We start from the raw sequence: 18,608 nt of genomic DNA, 5'->3' as shown, positions 1-18,608 counted from the left end.
CATGCAACACCCATTCTATAAGCTCAGAAGAGTGTGAAGGAATGCTTCCCAGTCCTCACTGAAAACCTCATCTCTGTTTTGTCTGCAGTTATTTAGCTATTCCTGTCCTTCGAAAATAGTTTGCCATCCCATCTACCCGACCTCGCCCATGGTGAGCAGGCCTTCCTGTCACACATGTGACGTGGGGTTCTTTCCATGGAGAGGCTGCCAAGGGGGACTCACAGTTGGAGCCATTCATGCCCCCCATGGTGCAGCCACCTCCCCCTCCCAAACAAAGGGACCCCAAGCCACCCACCAGCACCTGTGAAATGCCTGCATTGCTCACCATTTTAACGTAGGAATTCTCAGCCAGGAGGGAGTAGCTGGACATGGGCTGGGAACAAAGGAAAACGATTCAGCTTTGGTTCACCAGAGCCTCAGCGTGCCCTCACAAAACAAAGTCGGCGGGAGCTGCCAAGTGCTCTGGGTTGAAATACTAGGATTCTGAGATCTGGGGGGCAAGGAGCACCCCCACAGACAACACAAGTTTACGCCCAGGGGATTCCGATACCAGCATGGTGAGAGAGACGAACCCCGCCCTCCAATGTCCAGTCAGACCCAAGGGACCACCAGCCCACCGCCTAAGGCCCGACAGCCTGCCACAGCTGGCTCCTAAGAGGCAAGTAAAGTACCCCTCACCGGAAGAGGCTCATTGAGTGCGCCGTTCTCCACGGGTTCTGCCACCCCCTCATTTGCAGGAGGCTTCTTCTTGGATTTCTTCTTGTCTTTGGGTCTCTCCTCCTTTTCCTTCTTATGCTTCTTCTTCTTATGCTTGGAAGGTTTCTGAAGCCAGAGCAAAGGTCAGGGTCAACCCCAAACTTTTATGGCGATGCCCTCCCCTCATGTACCCTGGCTGAAGACACAGGGACCAAATGCACCCAGGTAAGGGTCAGATGTCAGGGTGGATGGGCCAAAAACTCCCCAGGGTCCACGGGGAATGGACGAAGCTCAGTACAGCTGAGATAAGAACCTGGGAACTCACTGCCGGACAGTCGCTGCCGATTTGGAGCAAAAACATACAGGCAAAAAGAGCAAGAATTCATTTGATGGCCCAGCAAATAGGAAACTCCTCAGAACACACCCAAGAATTGAAAACCTACGTCCACACAGAAACCTGCCCACGTGTTCACAGCAGCAGAATTCACAACAGCCAAGAAGTGAAAACAATCGAAAAGTACTCCAGTAGATGAAAGGATAAGCACAATGTAGTCCATTTGCACTGGAATATTACTCAGCCGTGAAAAGGAGTGAAGCACTGACACATGTGGATAGTTTGAAAACACAATGCTCAGCGAGAGGAATCAGACACAAGGGTCACAGTGTGTGACCCCATTTAGGTCCAAAACAGGCAAAATCAGAGACAGGAAGTAGATTGGTGGTTGTCGGGCTGGGCGGGGGGTCAGCCTTCCCAGGGTGATGACTACTGATGGGGGGGACAGGTTTTTTGGGGGGAAGAGAAGATGATGAAATGTTCAGATGGTTACACAACTTTTAGAATGCACCACCAACCAGTACAGTGAACTGTTCATTTTAAAGGGCGAGCTTAGTAGTATGAGTTACAACTTAATAAAGCTACCATAAAAACCAGAACCCCATAAACACAGTGACAGGAGACCACCATCAGGTCAATGGCCCCCACTGGAGGGATTTGGGCAATAGGTAACCATCCTCCACCAGCCCTCAGTGTAGGTGCATGGCCCACCCCCGTGAGAATGACTAGGTGGGAATCCTCACCTTCTCAGAGTCTCGCTCCTCCTCCTCCTCCTCCTCCTCCTCCTCATCTTGCTCCTGTCTCTTGGGCTCCTCACGCTCTTCCTCAGGAGCAGTGATGACTGTGCTCACCGTTGGCTCTCCCTGCAGGGAACACGGTGGTGGAGGCTCAGGGGTGGGTGGGGGGTGGAGGAGGGAGAGGGTAGCCAGGACCCAAAATAGGGTGTCCTCTACCCCTGTGCCCTGGCCTACCCTCACACTGGGACACACAATGGGCCTCCTCTGCCCAGGCGGCCTCCTCTTGCATGCCAGATATTTTGTCAGCACGCAGGTGTGTGGCCATCAAGAAGTGCAAGCGGCTGACAGATGGGAGAGGAAGCCTGGTCTGAGACCATATGGCACTGACTGGGGTCACCGCATAAGACTCCAGAGCCACAGAGCACCGTCTACTTTAATAAAGAGACTGCTCAAGGCTGCTGCCAGACTCGGGGCACTGTGGATGGGGCTGGGGCAGTGGCAGGCTCTGTATTGAGGGCCAGTCGCCCAACCACTGCCACATTGCTACAGCCACTGCCTTGGTAAGGCATGAGGCATGAAAGCTGCCCAAATCTGGCTGGCCTGTGTGAGAGCCCATCAGGGGCCTGGACAGCCAGGAAGGCCCCGATGGGTGATGGAGGGGAAGGGCTTATGTGGGCAGTACGCAGAGAGGGTGTCCCTGCACTCCTTAGAGAAGCAGCTCTGCCAAGGCCATGAAATGCACCCATCCAGCTGAGGACCTTGTGGGGTTAGCACAGTGCACCCGTCAGGGTCTTACCATGGATGCGGCTGGGGCAGCGGCAGGCGGTGGTGTGGTGGACAGCCAGAAATCTAAGTCCTCGCTCTGAAACCACAGAAAGATGGGCCTGTGACCAAAGCAGCAGGACAGGCCCCAAGAAAGCCTGGGTGAAACCTGCAAGGCAGCCCCCACCAGGCACAGGGCCACATGGATAAAATGCATGCAAACAAAAAGTATCTGGATGTTCCACTTAGGGAAGCTGACAACGGTTCACCTTCCCCTGATCACAACAGGCTGTGACAAGTCTCGGTGCCACCAATGACTGGGGTGCCTGCCGCCTCCCATACGGCTGCCCGCCTGCTCTGGAGGGAGGGAGGAAGGCCTCACCTTCCGCTCCTTCTCCTTCCTTCTTTCCCGGTCTTTCTCTTTGTGCTTCTTCTCTTTCTTCTTGGGCTTCTTGCTTTTCTTTTCTATAACAGGTATGTCCTCTTTCTCAGGGGACTTGGAGGTCTCGGCATTTCTATGTTTCTGGACGGGCAGTTTCTCGCTGTCGGCTAAGGGCCTGGGGGTGGGGTAGGGGCAGGTCACAGGAAAAGCCGGGCTTGTCCTCCTGCACTTGATCTCTGCCACCAGGCATGCTTGTGGCCTGTGACGAGGTCTGGAGGAGGATGAACCCTTTGCCACCCCTTCTGTCCACACTCGTTGCATAAAAATGTAAAGGGTGGAGGGGGATGGCAAGGACAGAGAAACATCAGGAAAGCCTAGGCCTGAGTCCAGCCCTATAGGGCTGCTACCCAGGCCCAGCCCCACACTCACTTATCCAAGTCAATGTCCAGGGCTCTGTAGGGATCATTAGGGTCTTTGTCATCCTCATCACTGGGCAGAGCATTCTAAGGGAAGAAAGAGATTTGGTGGTGTTCACCCAGCCCATTGGACCCTGAGCTTGAGCCTATTAGGAGTCCCCCACCCCCGCCCCCCTTCTTGGAAACACATGCCCAGGTCCATAGACATGAGAGTATCTGATTGGCCCCAAAGGTTGAAATGGGCCAGTACCTCCAGGCTACAGGAAACAGAGTGGAAGTGCAGGATGGGGGAGGGAGAAGAGACCATACACACACACACACGTCCACTCATAGCTCAACACTCCCTGGCCTTTAGGCCTGGGCAGAGAACAGCACTGGCTTCGGTCTTCCTAGGGCAGAGATAGTGGCAATGAGGCAGCACACGAGTGTAGCTCTCTGACCGCTGGGCCCCATGGAGGCAGGAAGAAGCCTATGTCAGGCTAAAAGGCTGACCTCGGGCATCTCCTCAGTGATGATGTCCACCTGCTGAGCCGGGGCAATGTCCTCGTCACTCTCTGTGTGCAGCGAGCTATGGCGTCGCGCCTTGCCCTTCTTCTCCTTCCTCTTTTTCTTCCGCTTGTCCTTCTCAAGCCGCTGCCGGTGCCGCCTCTCCTCCTCCAGCTTCACGTACTGCTCTGATGTGGGCAGCCCTGTAGGCATGAACATGGGCCTCAACCCCATCCAACTCTGGCCCCAGAGCCCTATATGAGCAGCCCGGGGCTCAGCAGACGCACCCTGCACCCTGCTTGCACTAGAGGGTGATGGGACATGCAGGCGATGCCCCTCGAGCCACTAGACTCGGGTGGAAGCTTTCTGAATGAGTCAGGAACTGGGCTCAGGGTCTCCTGCCACCCTTGCCATCGGAGAGCTCCCTGTCCCTATGCCACCTACAGTCCCTAAACTAGTCAGACACTTGCCTGGCACCTTGAGGGGCACTGAGAGGTCGATCTGCACTACGGGTATGTGCTCCACGCCCGGTGCATCCTGGTAACGCTGCAGAGGCAAACAGCAAAACATCATTGGGCAGGATGAATGGTGACACCCGAGGAAGGGTTCACTGCCTGATGAGAGGAGTTCTAGTGACGACATGGGGAAGCAAGGGGTCCTCCTGGGAGATTGTCTACAGCATGAACAAGTATAGATTGAGACACAAAACTTCCATTAACTTTCTCCCTCTGAATCCCTTTTTTCCAAGTTAGGCAGACAACACAGGTACCCTCTCGCACCACAGGTGGGGAAGGGTATGTGGGTCCCTTAGGAGACCCAGCAAGCCCAAGAAGGGAAGCACCTGAGCCCACTACACAGAGCCACATCACCTGTGCAGAGCCCAATGTGCCCTCCATTGGGAATCCACTGGGTGAAGGGTGCCAATGAAAGCAGCCAGTGACACCCCCGGAATAATATGTAGAATGTTCTTGCCAGGCAGAACATCCCACGTGCAGTCCCCACATGCTGAGAGGCGCCACCTCTGCAGCCTTTCTGCCTGTTGGTCAGAGTAGCCTGAACTTGAGCACCATGTATGGGACTGCCTGTTTCCCAGGTCCCAGGGTCTGGAAACCTCCTCAGTCCTGCCATGTCGATCTATAAAGACAGCCCATTACTGCCCTGATGGTGGCCCCTGGTCTCCCCAACAAGGGCCTCCGCAGGGCCGGTGTATGTCCCTGGAGGATGTTTCAGGCAGGCCTCACCTTTTGGGGGGATGGGGAACTTTTGATATAGAAGGGGTTGTTGGCTTGCTCCTGTTTCCGGGCTTCTCGACGCTGTGGGGATAAGATTCAAGGTCAGTGAACATGTGGAGCATAAGCCCTTGTTCCTTTCCAGCTGTGGGCCACCTCCATGCTGCAGCTCCCGGTGGGGGCCAGCGTTCACCAGTACTTTCACTATGGGCCTTTGACCGACAGGGATATTGAGGTCAGCAGTGGGAAGTAGCAGGTGTGGGGATAGGCAGCAGGTGGCAATAACCCAAGGAGGGGGTAACTACCATCTCCAGTGCTAGGACAAGATCTCAAGTGGGGAGACCCCCTCAACTCCAGGGCACAGCCGAGATGGGAGCCAGGTCACACTGCCCAAAGGCTCAGCCTGGGAAGCCCAGGACAGTTCATAAGTGGGGGGCTGGAGGGATTCCTGAGGTGAGGGGTAGTGTCCCTAATTTCAGAAAGAGAGGAGCCAGGTATGGTGGGGTGGGGAAACAGGGAAACAGGGAAACACAGCATCTCTGTACTTTCTTGGGCTGTTGTTATAAAGTCCTGTACCCGGGAGGCTATGGAGCTGACAGAAGAGTGCTGAGTGCACCTCCAAGGCCTTGGGCACCAGGTCAGCCCCCATGGGTCTCTCTAGGGTCAAAGGAAGTTTCTCCTCACTGCACCAAAACTCAACTCTGGCGTCAAGGGTTGACTCAGCGCTCTGTGGAGGACAGGGGGACACAGCCTAGATCCAGCAGGACCATGCACGTCTGCCACGAGCTCGGGGTTCAGAGCCTGCTCTGAGCGGGCCAACTGCCCAGAGCCATGCCACTCACCCGGGCCAGCTCCTCCTCATCGGCCTTGGGCGGCTGCTGCTTGGCATGCCGCTGTTCCTCGTCATGGAAGATAGCCTTGGGCATCTCATCCTCAGACTCACTATCTGAGAGCGGCTCATTGATCCAGGCATCCAGGTCCAGGCTGCAAGGCACAGCGAGGTCACACAGCAGCTCCAGCCTGTGTGCCTGACCCTGGAGCCTGGGCTACACCTCAGGGCCCTCCCCATATTCTGGAGCCCCCAGGTAGGCTCACACCACCCCTGAGGTTTGTGGCAAAGAGTTGCCAGCAGACCCACTTCCTGGGAGTGGCACTAAGGATGGAGACAGCAGGGCCCCACAAGAACTGGTGAACTCTGGTATGGCCTACGTGATGGGGGTCCAGCCTATGGGAGCCTTGGGTACAGGAGGCCCTTTTCTCCTGCTTAGACTCAGGTCCAGGGTGCAGTGCTGCTCCCACCGCCCCTCTTGGGGCCACAAACCCTGCCCCCAACTCCATTTCCTCTTATTAGCCACATGGCTCACCCTTCCGGGACCGGAACCTTCTTCTGGGCCTTGGGAGCCACTGGGTTCAGCTCCCCGGCAAAGAGGGCGCTCACTTCTTCTGCCACTGGCACATCCTTGGCCTGAAGCTTCTGGATGTGCTTGACCAGCTGCAAGATGCAGGATGCCTGTGGGGGGCCATGGAGGAGCTATGGGTGAGTCAAGGAGCACAGGGCTCTGAAAGCCACCTGACAGTCACAGGCATCACTCAGACCATGCAGGAACCCAGCCCGCGGAGGGACACGCAGCTGCTTTGTCTGGAGCCCTGCCGAGGACACCTGTAAGGCTCCACAAGAAGTCTGGCTGTGGGGCAAGCAGTCCTGGCTCCCACTCCTTCAGCAGAGGTAAGTGTGGAACAAAACCAGGACCACAAGCAAGATGTGTAGAAGGGGCCATGCCCAGACAGCCAGCAGCACTGTGGAGCTCTAACTTAGGGTTCAAGAATACAACCCACTGACCCTGAGTCTGCCGACCACACACCCTTAAATCAGATCCTATTTGTCCACACATTCCCCATAACTCTCGATGGGCTCCACCTGTGGCCCCTCAGAGGCGCTGCCTACTAGCACGTACCCGTTCTTGGACCTCCAGGTCTGCACTCTGCACAAACTGGGGCAGCCGCTCCACCATGAGCTGTGTGAGCTCCTGGGCTGCCTCGGCATCTGAGTCCCGCTCCTTCTGCTGCAGGATGGACGCGTACAGCTTCACCACATTCTGCACATACACGGCCTGGATGTGGCCTGGCAAAGTGGTGACCTTGGGCTGCAGCATGGCCTCCAGGGTCTGGTGGGGCTCCTGCAGGTGCCTGGCGGCAGGGAGAGGGTGAGCAGAGAAGGGGGGTCATGCGCTCTGCTAAAGGAGGGGCTACTCCCCACCCCACCCAGCATCAGGGGTTGAGGGAGGGGATTTAAGGGAAGAAACCATGGCAACGATGTGACAATCACCGAGTAGCTAAAAAAGAAAAGAGTTAAGAGAAAAAAGCGAAGGACACCATTCACCAGCAAGAATGTGGTGATGGACAATCTGAAATGGACAAGAAAACCTGAGAAAAAACCCCCATGCACGTGAGGATGGTCACAAAGCTTACAGAGACTTTTCCCTAAAGAGAAAGCAGCAGGGGTGCTGCCAGTGCAGAGGTGGAGCGCTCTGTGATGGGGAAACCAGGTTTGCAAACTAGGCTTTGGTGTGGCAGATGCCAGGGAGAGGACGGGTCTGCCAAACACGTTCCCTCATCTTTTCTTCTCGTGAGCACAGGCCCCAGGAGCCCCTTGGAGCCCACTCACTCTGAGAACTCCCCACAGATCCAGGCAGCGGCGTAGAGCACCTCACAGATCCCATTGCGCTGGGTGCTACTGGCCACCAGGTGAGTGCTGTCGAGCAGCACAGACATCTGTGACACGGCGAACTTTCGGATGGCCTTCACTCGAATGGCCACGTCTAGCATCTGTGCAGCAATGAGGTGGCCATGGCGGGTGCCTTCCAGCCGGGTCAGCTCCACCAGGATGCTGATGTACCTGCAGGAGGGAGCCACTGAGACACGGCCACCAGGAGGCTGGTCCCTGTGTCCCCTGGCCTATGGGCGCATGGGGACGCACCATTCAAAGTTCGTGATGTGCTGGTAGTTGGACTGGCTACAGATGTCAATGATCTTTGTAAGCAGCTCGTCCCGGTAGGTTGTGCCCTCCGCCTTGTCCACGTGGGTCATCAGCTTCTTGACAATCTCCATCAGGTTCTTCTTAGACACCTGTGAGGGGGCCTTGTGAGAGAGGGTTTGGGCAAGGGAACACGGAGAGTGACAAAACCAACCCCAGAGGGGCACACACCATTCCATACAGGAGGTCGAGGGCCCGCAGCCGGATGGACTCGTCCTTGTCATCCAGACACTGCAGAACGAGGTCTTTGTGGGCCTGCACAGACTTGGGGTGCGTTCTCAGGATCTTGGACATGGCCAACAGCCCCAGGTACTTCACTGAGGAGACAGTGAGACACGGTTAAATCCGAACACACTGCAAAAGGCTTCAGGGCTGACACAGAGAGGGGCCAAGTCTGCAGGTGGCCTGCCACCTGGCCCTGACCACCTGGATACCCTGAGAACGTGTTTCACTGCTGGCCCCCTTTCACTGCACCCTCCAGAACCCCCTTCAGGCCATGTCCAGCCTGAAGACTGTTCTGTAAATGAAGTTGAACTGGCACAAGGCCACTCCTGTTACTTAAATGTTGACTAAAGTCGGCTTTCAAGCTACAAGAGCAGAGACTATGTAACTGCAAAGCTGAAGACTTATTGGCTGTCCTGCTCTAAACAAACAGATCTGAACTCAAAAAGAGTAGTCAACACGCTGGGGCCTTAGAAGCCCTGGCCACCGCAGTCAGGCACTAGACGGTGTCACTGGCTGGGATCTCTCAACAGAACACATTTACAACAGAAGAGTGCGCACAAGACCAGCAGGGTTGCTACATTTACAACAGAAGAGTGTGCACAAGACCAGCAGGGTTGCTCCATGTCTGTCAGGAGAGACATCAAGGAGCTACGAGCTGCCATATCTAATTAACGACAAAAAAGTCTCATGCACCCCAGCAGGAATGTGCACAGCTCTACAAAGGGGAACGACTTACAGTTTTGGTCGGAGTCTTCTATTAATATCCTTAACTTCTGAACACAGAGCTGCAAATGGGGAGATGACACTGGTTACATCTCTTGAAGCAATGATGAATGCAGTGAACTCCAGCCTGCCCCACACCCCTATGAACCCGGGGGCCTCTGCACATCATGGCCTCCATACTACGGAGCACCCTTAAGCTCAGGAGGGCTGTTTGTAAGCACCACTGAGGACAGAGAGACAGTAGATACCCAATGTAGATGCATCTTACAGATGGGCAGTGAGAGCTCCCACAGAAACATGCATGGACACCCTGGAACTTTCCACAGTGCTCACATGTGTGAGGACACAAGACAGCAGAGCAATGCTTTCTGGGGCAAGGATGAGATCCGGGGACCTACTTACATGTTACTTATGTAATAAAAATACACTTGAACCCCCAAAACAATGGAGTGACCATCGCAATGGTCCCCAGGCCACTCAAGGAGCCCATGGGACTCTGTGCTCCAGGGTGAACACAGCATTTACAGGGGTCACAAAGAGGATAGAGATTCAGGACGGGGGAGACCTGAGAACAGAGGACAAGACATAGGCACAGGTTCGGGTGTCTGTAAGGAGAGCCAGGAGCTGCTAAAGAACTCAGAGCTGTACCAGGGCAGTTGAGCAGGTATGGCCACTGGCTTGCTCCCTCCTAGGCATAGTCCAGGGTGCAGGGCACCAGGCATGAATGATGGGGACATACGAGGGTGGACCAGCATCTGTCAGATCACAGGAGCAGGAGGCTTCCAGGGCAGGGACACTGAAGGGAGAAGAGGCCCAGACGATGGCAGAGCCTCAGGACCCTGAGGCATGTGTCTGGCCCGGGACATACCTGGATGCTGGCACTGTGATTAGGCATGCCGGAGGACAGGGAGATGAGAACTGAAACAGACAACCTTCAGTTAAGAGCCTGGCAGGCTGACGTCCACTCAACATGTCCAGTGTGCGTTTGAGGGGAGGGACCCAAACACACAGTGGTCATACTGAGTGGGAAATACCATCACATTGGGAACTGCCTGGCCCAGCTAATGTTTGTACAGGAAAGGATTAACACAGCAGCCTGACCACTCTCCCTGGGAAGGCAGGCTTGCAAGGCTGGTCCTCAGAAACAGAGTCCAGGAACTGAACTGATGGTGGGGTGGGGGGTAGGGGGGAGCACTCCCTGTCCCTAAACTTCACAAACCCATGGTTTATGTGGAGCACCTGCACTTATCCTGGAGTCTGGGCCTCGCACATTCTGGGCAGAGGCGCTTGTGTGACTAGCCTCAGTGAGAACCCTGGGTGCTGGGGCTCTGTGGTCAAGAGAAAATCAAAGCCTTAAGAGTACAGGCATCTCTGTCCAGGGGAGTTCCATAGAGCTCAGGCCACACGGTCATGCCTGGTGCTCGGCACAATCACATGAGACCCTTGGCCTCTGCAATGTGCCAGCCCCTGGACAACCTGACCAAGGCCACTGCCCTCCCAGTAACCCCAATTGCTCCACCTATCTCCAGGGCCATCTCTGATCCTTCCATGCTCCAGCCCGCCCCATCGACTTCCCCAATGCAGGAGACTACTCTCTGGGATCTGTGGTCACCATCTCCAGGCACCAGCCTGACCTACATGCCACCCCTTTCTCTCCAGAACTGTCATCAACCCTTATGGATACTCATGGCTCAGGCCACACAGCTACAGGCACGGAGCACAGACACTGGGCCAGCTTCCTGTGAATCATTGAATTGAAGGTTGCCCCTGGGTCCAGGATGAAAGACCACGAGACAGCTTCTCAACAGCTTTGGGCAGGGACGGGCAGAGACAGGCAGGCAGTGCAAAGCTGAGTCCCCCGAGCCTCCAGCTCTCACTGCCCATCTGTAAGATGCCCAGCTACAGCGACACACGGTTCAGACATCGAACCAGGAGATAGCCAGCCGGCCCGGGAGTAACAACTTGAGTTCCAACAGATACACGGGGGAGAGAGACTGTAAGTTCTCAATGGTGTGACACCCACTAGCAGTGTTCTGTGTGGCCCTGGGCCAAGTCCTGACCCTGACAAATGGCTTCTCGGAAGACCTTCTGAGGAGCAGCCATGATTGCATTGCACAAAGTCTGTGTTGTGGATTCCTACACCTAAGTGCCTACAGAGTGCGACTGTAATGGATGGGACAAAAATAGCAGGATTGGACACTGAAGCCGGTGAGGGCAGTGGACTCTGGTTGTGACACTTCCCGTGGGGCTGGGAATGGTTCAGAGATGGAGTAAACATATAGCACTGAGAGCAGGTGGGAATCGGGTGGAGAAGGTTGGGAATCTGCAACTCCAGGTGACCTTGTATACACTGGCGGGGGCTGGGGACGGCCATCGGGGACCAGCCCATCCCAGGCCCCATCACCAGGATGGGCACTCTCTTGTCCCCACGTGAGATCCCATGAGGTGGTAGTGGGGTAGGGCCTCTCACTATGGACAGCCATCTGTTTCAGAACCAGGTAACTGTGGTTCTTACCTGCGATGACGGTGTTCACACATTCGTAGAGAAGGGACATGGCGGATGTGCTGGAGAAGGAACAAAGAGGCGTGAGAACAGTGATGAGCTATTCTGTGAGACACAAGAGGACCCCAGTGCACTGCGTCTGAAAAATATGGTCATGTCAGCAATGGGTCCATGACAACTCAAGTCGGAAAGTCACATCGGATATGGCTCCGGCCTTTGGCCCAATCCCCCCCTTTCCCTGCTCCAAGGTGGGCTAGGGTGGCAGTTCTGGCTCTTGTCCAGGCTCCTGGCATCTGGTATCTCTGCCTGGTCTGTGAAGCCCAGAGGCTGCTCTCTCATCTCAGTCATCAGATGCTCTGAAGGACAAGAGCATCTCATCCCACAGACAACCTGCAGCACTCCCTCCACAGGAGCCTATTCCCTTAACCTTCCACCTGTGCAACATCCATGAGGGAAAGTCAAATTCCCCACTTGCTCTGGCAGCACAAAGACAATTCTACCAGTCAGAACACCACTGCCTGGTTCTACTCTGACGGAGGAGCCTGAGGGGCAGTCACACATGGCCCCACACAGACAGGCAGATCATAGAAGCCCTAACATCCCCCCAGGGCACCTAGAGAAATGTGAGCATAGCCCAGACCTACAACTAAGGTGGGGACCAAGTGCATCTACTCAGCTGATATTCTCACAAGTGATGCTCTCCAGCCTAATCACCCAAACCCCAGAGTATGGAGGCCACATGTTCCTGGAGCAGGGACACTCAGAGCCAGTCCACATCCCCAGGCACACGACTGATGGCTCCTTGCGCAAAAATCTCTGAAAACCACAGCTATGAGGTAAACTCCATGATTGGTTATTTATATAAAACTCCCAAAGCCCCAAGCCCAGACACCCGTTGTACCTAATTATCTTGGAACATCTGATTGGTTTATGTACCAGTAGCCTGAAGCCCAGAGGATGTCTTGAGGCCTGGACCTCATGGGGAGGAGCATGTGGCTCAGATGAATGTGGGGAAAAGGCATCCAGCCCCGGTAGAGGGAGCCACAAGCTATGGATTGCTGATAGCCCAAACAGGGTACTCAGGGCCAATCAGAAACAGAATCTGACAATGTCCTACACTAGAGATTGGGAGTCGATGCAGATCTACCTAATACACAGACACAAACCCAAACAGGCAGCCAACTGGGGAGACAAAAAACAACCCCCAAACAAAGAGCATGGGGACTCTGACTACCACCGACTGGATCCCTGTAAGATCAGAGGGCTTCTCATCAATACGGGGGTGGGGGAGGAGGTAGGGATCTTCAGCAGGCTGACCATTCAGTGTGCAGAGACCCTGCTTATGCCTGGCATTGAGCACATGCATCACCTGTGGGCACAGCTCAAACCCAAACCCCTTGGAGCCCTCACCACTATCACTTCCCAGAGAAAGTGACCTCATGGCTCTAGTTCCTCCCGCTGCCCACATCTGCCTCACTGGGGGACCCTGGCAGCAGATCTACTGAGCCACGTGCCATTTGGCCCCCACGATTCAACTGCAGGCATCTTAAGTGGCATGGCAGCTCTTAGAGCACAATCTAACAACAGACGAACTAATAACAACATGATCATTTAAGGCCTTCGCCATGATTGCCAAAGTCCACTATGACCAAGAGGCTGAGTGAGTACCTTTCTTCATTTTCCTTTGTCTGTGCTGTTTTAAAAACGGAATGAGGGAAAGCCAGCCCAGCCTGGACCCAGGAGGGCCAGCAGGTAACAAGTTTTTCGTCTGCAGCAAAGTCATAATGTGTGTGTTTGCTTTTCCATCCAAGACTTTCCTTGGGTTCACCCCTCCCACATGCCGACAGCTTCCCAGGGAGCACAGGCTTGCCCACAGCAGGTGGGCCAAGGACAGGTGTGTGTGTGTGTGTGTGTGTGTGTGTGTGTGTTACCGGGGACAGGCCCCCGGGCTCACCTGTGGATCAGGTTGGTGAGAGGCTCGATCAGCTTCTTGCCCAACCTCGGCTCCAAGGGGGTCAGAGCACCAAACTAGGGGATGAGAGGTCCAGGTCACAGGCAGCAAGAGCAGGACAGGCACATCAAGGACTCCACACGACCATGCTGACCAACTCCAACCCGCCCCCATCCCAGCACTGTAGAGCTCCCAGGACACCCTCATGGCCTTTCCACACATGAGAAGAAGGAAAGTTGGGGATACTTACAAGTTTGATGATTTTAATGAGGACCCAATTGTTTGTCGAGGAGGTCATCAGCTTGAAGAATAGCGGGGCCAGGGAAAGGTAGTTTTTGGGGTTGCGTCTGGCCAGCTCACAGATGACATTGACTGCCGCCGACTGGACCCCTGTGAGATCAGAGGGGTTGAGCATATGTGAGGAGCAGATGGCCCCTTCCCAAGATCCAGCTCCCCCTCCCAACGTGTGGGAATGTAACGAAGGCCATCTGTCCTGGCCAGCCCCGCAATCGGGAAGGGCCAAAAAGAAACTGCTCTCAAATGTGACCCGGGTTGTAAACAGCTGACGTTCTTCTCTCACACAGCTCGTGCACAAGCATGTCTACCCCGCATGTCCTGTTTGCTCTGTTTCCTGTGCTCTCTACAACCCTGTGCTGCAAAAGCTTGTGCTGTGGAGACTCCACCAGCTGGCTACCCCTGGTGCAGACACAAGTCCTAATAAACTCCTGTCTTTCTCAGTCAGTCCTCCAGGTTATTTCTTCAGAACCAGCAAACAATACGTTGAGGCCTTCTTGGACCTTGGCACTTTACATAACAGAGGTCCTCATCACTAAGGGATGGGGTCCTAGGCAGGCTGGCCATTCTGTGTGCAGGGTTCCCGCTTAAGCCTGGCACTGCAGCCATCACCTGTGGGCAATGCTCAAAACCCCAACCTCTTGGGGCTCTGACCACCACTGCTCCCCAGAGGAGAGGACCCAAGGCTGTGAGGTGGGTCCCTGTAGGATCAAAGTAACCCCCAGAACAAGATGCACACCACACGAAGTGACTGTACTCCCCTCCACCTGACGGCAACCACTCTCGCCCCTAGCCCACCATGTCTGCTGCCTTGGCTGCTACTTCTCCAGCCAGATGTTTCTGCATCTATTAATTCTCTGTGATGCACAGCAGATTCCCCGAGACGCATCGGAACCCACAGTGGATTTAGAGAAGCTAGTTTGAACCTGCTCAGCCCAGACACGGAAGAAACGAGAAAGAAATGGGAGGAATGAAGGCTGGAATAGCCCCCTGCTGTAGGATGGGAGTCGAGGTATTGTAATAAACGCATGACTATTAATATGCAGACAGACAGACATGCCCCTGCCCAGGGTGTTGGTGTCTGTGAGTGTCTAGGGCAGTGATGGCGAACCTTTAGAGCTCGGCGTGTCAGCATTTTGAAAAACCCTAACTTAACTCTGGTGCCGTGTCACCTATAGAAATTTTTTGATATTTGCAACCATAGTAAAACAAAGATTTATATTTTTGATATTTATTTTATATATTTAAATGCCATTTAACAAAGAAAAATCAACCAAAAAAATGAGTTCGCATGTCACCTCTGACACGTGTGTCATAGGTTCACCATCACTGTTGTAGATACTAGAAAAATGCCATAACCCAGTACAATCCTCATCTTATCTCAAATCAACAAACCAGGGTCAGGGTCCTCCAGCTTTTCTTTCAAGCGGGGGAAGGCAGGGCGTAGAGACTCAGGGTACTTCAGGAACACCTTGTACATGATCAGCACAGCCTTCTTCCGGATGTACGGCTTGGTGTGTGACATCTGTGGGAGCAGAGGGCCATCAGGCTTCTCTCGGCACTACATCCTGTGCACCTGCCCTGTACACCTGCACTGCTCACCTGCCACACCTCCTACCCATGACTTACCTTCCCACACCTGCATGTTCACCTCTTACACTGCCCTGCTCACGTCCTATGCCTGCCCGTACCTCACCTCCATTTCCCAAAGGAAAACCCTCTCTCTAGCTTCCAACCTTCAAGCCCAGGTATCACACAACAGTGTGCCGAGTGGGACGAAAACCTGTCTCCCTGTGTCCATGACCCTAGGCTTGCCCTCCAGAGGCCGAGACCCTCCTCCATGGACTCGGTGGGGAGATGGGGGCAGAGAAGGTGAAAAGAAGTTCACACTGGAAAGAGAGCCTGCCCATCAATGTTGGCCTCAGGTTATCCAGGCTGCCAAGACCTATCCCTAGACCAGGATGCTGAGGGACGTTCCAGATTCCCTTCAGCGGGGCCTCAGTCTGCTCTGTGCCCCCACATTCCACAGCCCTGGAGCTCTGTCCTCCTGGGACTGTGTTGCAGCCATGAAGGCCTCTTGGCCCCAGGTGGGCACACTCGTCACCTGTCAAGGCCCCTGGGAGCACCCCCCTAAGAAAGCTGTCCCAGACCCCCATGACCTGGCACCAACGTGCACCATAAGCAACTCACTAACACCCCTCTGTGGGATCATACTGCTGTCACCTAGTCTGAGTCAGCACACTTTCCAAAAGCACCAAACAGTCAATATTTTTGGCTTGGTGGGCCATAAGGTCTCTGTCCAACTACTTAGTTCTGCCTTTGAGCTCTGAACGCACTATAGATACCGAGTAAATGAATGGCAGGGCCATGTACAGGTACAAGGATTTACAACAGATGGCTGTGGTGGGCTGGCCCCTGATCTAGAAGCTGACTGCACTGACAGTCCTTGAGGTCATGAGCTGAGACCTGCCCACCAGCAAGCACAGCAAACAGGCTGACTGTGTAAGGCCAGAATTACCCTCCATGTGGCATTAACATGATCAAAAGAAGTGCGCACACGCACACATACACACAGTTGGAGACCTAGTGCACAGTTAGTGTCTCTGAGGGCCATGATTTCTAGGAAGCCATCCATATTTAGAATGAACTTCCAGACACCCCAAAGATCAGAACTGGTTGGGGTTATGCCTTTCAGATCAAATAAACCGTGAGAAGTCAAACTGTAAACAGACAGAAACAAATGGCATTAGGGGAAGAAGGGCATTAGAAGGAAGAAGATAACCCTGACCTCACTGCTTGTTGAGACAACCGATACCATCACCTATACCTCAATAAGAGAGTAACTGTCAGGTCACAACCTGATCTCGAGGGAGAACACCCTCAGCTAGACCTCACCTGCCAGCGACACACACCCCTTCCCCAAGCAGAACTATTTCAAAGGAGGTGAAGAAAGAACTTGAGAATGATAGTGGCCACCAGATGACGGCGACGAAGACAGTGACTCAGTTTCCCCCTCTTATCCCAGGGATCCAGACCTATTTCCACATGCCTGAGTGTTCTTAGTGTGATGATTCAGCCTCGATTTTCCAGGCATCCGTGCATTTCAAATTGCACACTCACAAACTCACCAGTGTCATGATGTCGTTGGCCAAGTCTCTGGCAAGATCTGGGGTAACAAAACAGGACAGTCCAGTCAGTGCAACCCCAGTGTCGTATTGGCTGGGGCTGCTCAGGTCCTGGAAAGAAAGGAAGAAGGGTTAGGGGCAGGCGCCAATCGTGCATCACCCAGGACCCCCTGTCCCCCGCCATCCCAAGGAGTAACACAGAGCAGCCAGTTCCTCACGGTCATTGAGAGAAGCCCTGGGACAGGTATAAGAGGAGGGTTGCACCTCACTCCTGGCACAGCCCCATGTCCCAGGGATGTGATTAGGAATGAGCTCCCTGCCTGTGAACCCAGGGCGGATGAGATGGTGTGGCCAGCCAGTCCCACCCACTGGGAGCCCTTCTACCTCCATTGGGGTGTCTCCCCTTCAATTGCCAGGGACCATTCCTCTGGGCCCCTCCCCAAAGCAGAAGGTTAGACCTATGCCTCATCCTCGAGGTGAACAGGAAAACCAGCCACAAGGAAGAGCACATGCCTAACCCCACGCCCCACAATGTCACTCACCTGCTGCCCTCAATCTCTAGTTCTAAGACCAACCGCAGAAGTGCCTCATGTCAACATTAGGAAAGTATTCTTTTTATATCACAAACTTGTTTTTGTGGAGACATCTTCTAAGGAACCTCTCAAAACAGTTTATACGTGCATATGTGGTAAAAAACAATACTGATGCTGGGGCTGAGTTGAGCTTCTAGACTATGCTAATAATATAAAAATTACTGGCTTTTAAAATCCACTCCAGCCAAGGCTGACGAGATAAAAACACATAAGAACTCACTGTACAGAACTCGGTCCCTGGCTGGCGGACTTTCCATCTCAGAGTGATTCACAAAGGGCCAAGCAGAGGGTGGACACTATGGGGAAATGCCACAGGGCTTCTCAAAAATGGAGGATTGTGAAGAGGACACTGGTGGGCAAGTCTGTCTCAGGTTCATTTAAAACAGCATGCACAGGGACTGCCAACATTGGGGATATGAATGGAGAGGAATGGCAGTGGCAGACAGGGCTGTGGCTGCTTAAAGAGAGGACGCTGTGAGTGAGGCTGAGATGACAACAGGCAGAGGGGGCAGTGGTGGTGGTTAAAGTCACCAGCCCAGATGTTACTATATCATCTGCTTTATTATGAGGACATTCTTAGGCTTGGGCCATCTCCCCAACAGAGCGGATCTAGGCGACATGTCTCTAACACATCTTAATGTGAATCAGTGACAAATCTCTGTCTAAATCAAGGTGGCAAGGATTTGCAGAGAGGGCCAGCAGGAAAACCAAAACTGGGCCTCAGCAGGTGGGCTGGTGTTGGGTACCCAGAGCCCCTCCACCCTCCTGCAACCCTCCCATTTACTGTCCCAACACCCTACACCCAGAATGCTTCCTCAGTCCTTCCCCTCCTCCTCTCCAAGGCCACTACCAGTTAAGCTCGGCCCTCACCACCCCATGGCAACTGATACCCAGCACTGCTGCACAACCTGGCCCACAGCCACGCATCCTCCCTATCCCCCAAGCCTTCAAGAACTGCGCGTGGAGCAGTTAAGTTCTCAGACACACATCTTATCCGTGCCAGCACCAGTACCTAGCTAGTGCCAGCACAGCCAACCTGCCTGCTCACAGTATCCACCCAAGAGCCCATTCTTAGGTCACCATGTGGGATGACCAGAGCTCATGGGTGAGGACATTCT

General features: G+C 54.2%; 1 protein-coding gene across 1 annotated transcript in view; it reads right to left on the bottom strand.

Moving 5' to 3' along the window:
* Window positions 1-18,608, bottom strand: part of AP3D1 (adaptor related protein complex 3 subunit delta 1) — a 44,769-nt gene that overhangs the window by 10,345 nt on the left and 15,816 nt on the right. The window contains exons 5-26 of the mRNA XM_081091002.1: window positions 16,901-17,008; window positions 15,168-15,297; window positions 13,729-13,868; window positions 13,482-13,555; window positions 11,540-11,589; window positions 9,893-9,942; window positions 9,038-9,086; window positions 8,248-8,393; window positions 8,020-8,168; window positions 7,708-7,938; window positions 6,998-7,229; window positions 6,407-6,552; window positions 5,885-6,026; window positions 5,055-5,126; window positions 4,284-4,359; window positions 3,820-4,016; window positions 3,341-3,414; window positions 2,912-3,086; window positions 2,564-2,629; window positions 1,774-1,893; window positions 679-822; window positions 326-373 (exon numbers count right to left, since the gene is read on the bottom strand). Of these exons, the coding sequence (XP_080947128.1) occupies window positions 326-373; window positions 679-822; window positions 1,774-1,893; window positions 2,564-2,629; window positions 2,912-3,086; window positions 3,341-3,414; window positions 3,820-4,016; window positions 4,284-4,359; window positions 5,055-5,126; window positions 5,885-6,026; window positions 6,407-6,552; window positions 6,998-7,229; window positions 7,708-7,938; window positions 8,020-8,168; window positions 8,248-8,393; window positions 9,038-9,086; window positions 9,893-9,942; window positions 11,540-11,589; window positions 13,482-13,555; window positions 13,729-13,868; window positions 15,168-15,297; window positions 16,901-17,008 (2,619 nt within the window). The remainder of the gene's footprint in view (window positions 1-325; window positions 374-678; window positions 823-1,773; window positions 1,894-2,563; window positions 2,630-2,911; window positions 3,087-3,340; window positions 3,415-3,819; window positions 4,017-4,283; window positions 4,360-5,054; window positions 5,127-5,884; window positions 6,027-6,406; window positions 6,553-6,997; window positions 7,230-7,707; window positions 7,939-8,019; window positions 8,169-8,247; window positions 8,394-9,037; window positions 9,087-9,892; window positions 9,943-11,539; window positions 11,590-13,481; window positions 13,556-13,728; window positions 13,869-15,167; window positions 15,298-16,900; window positions 17,009-18,608) is intronic.

The sequence above is a fragment of the Myotis nattereri genome (genome assembly GCF_964212035.1).
Source record: "Myotis nattereri genome assembly, chromosome: 5".
NCBI lineage: Eukaryota > Metazoa > Chordata > Mammalia > Chiroptera > Vespertilionidae > Myotis > Myotis nattereri.
This window is presented reverse-complemented; position numbering and strand designations above follow the sequence as displayed.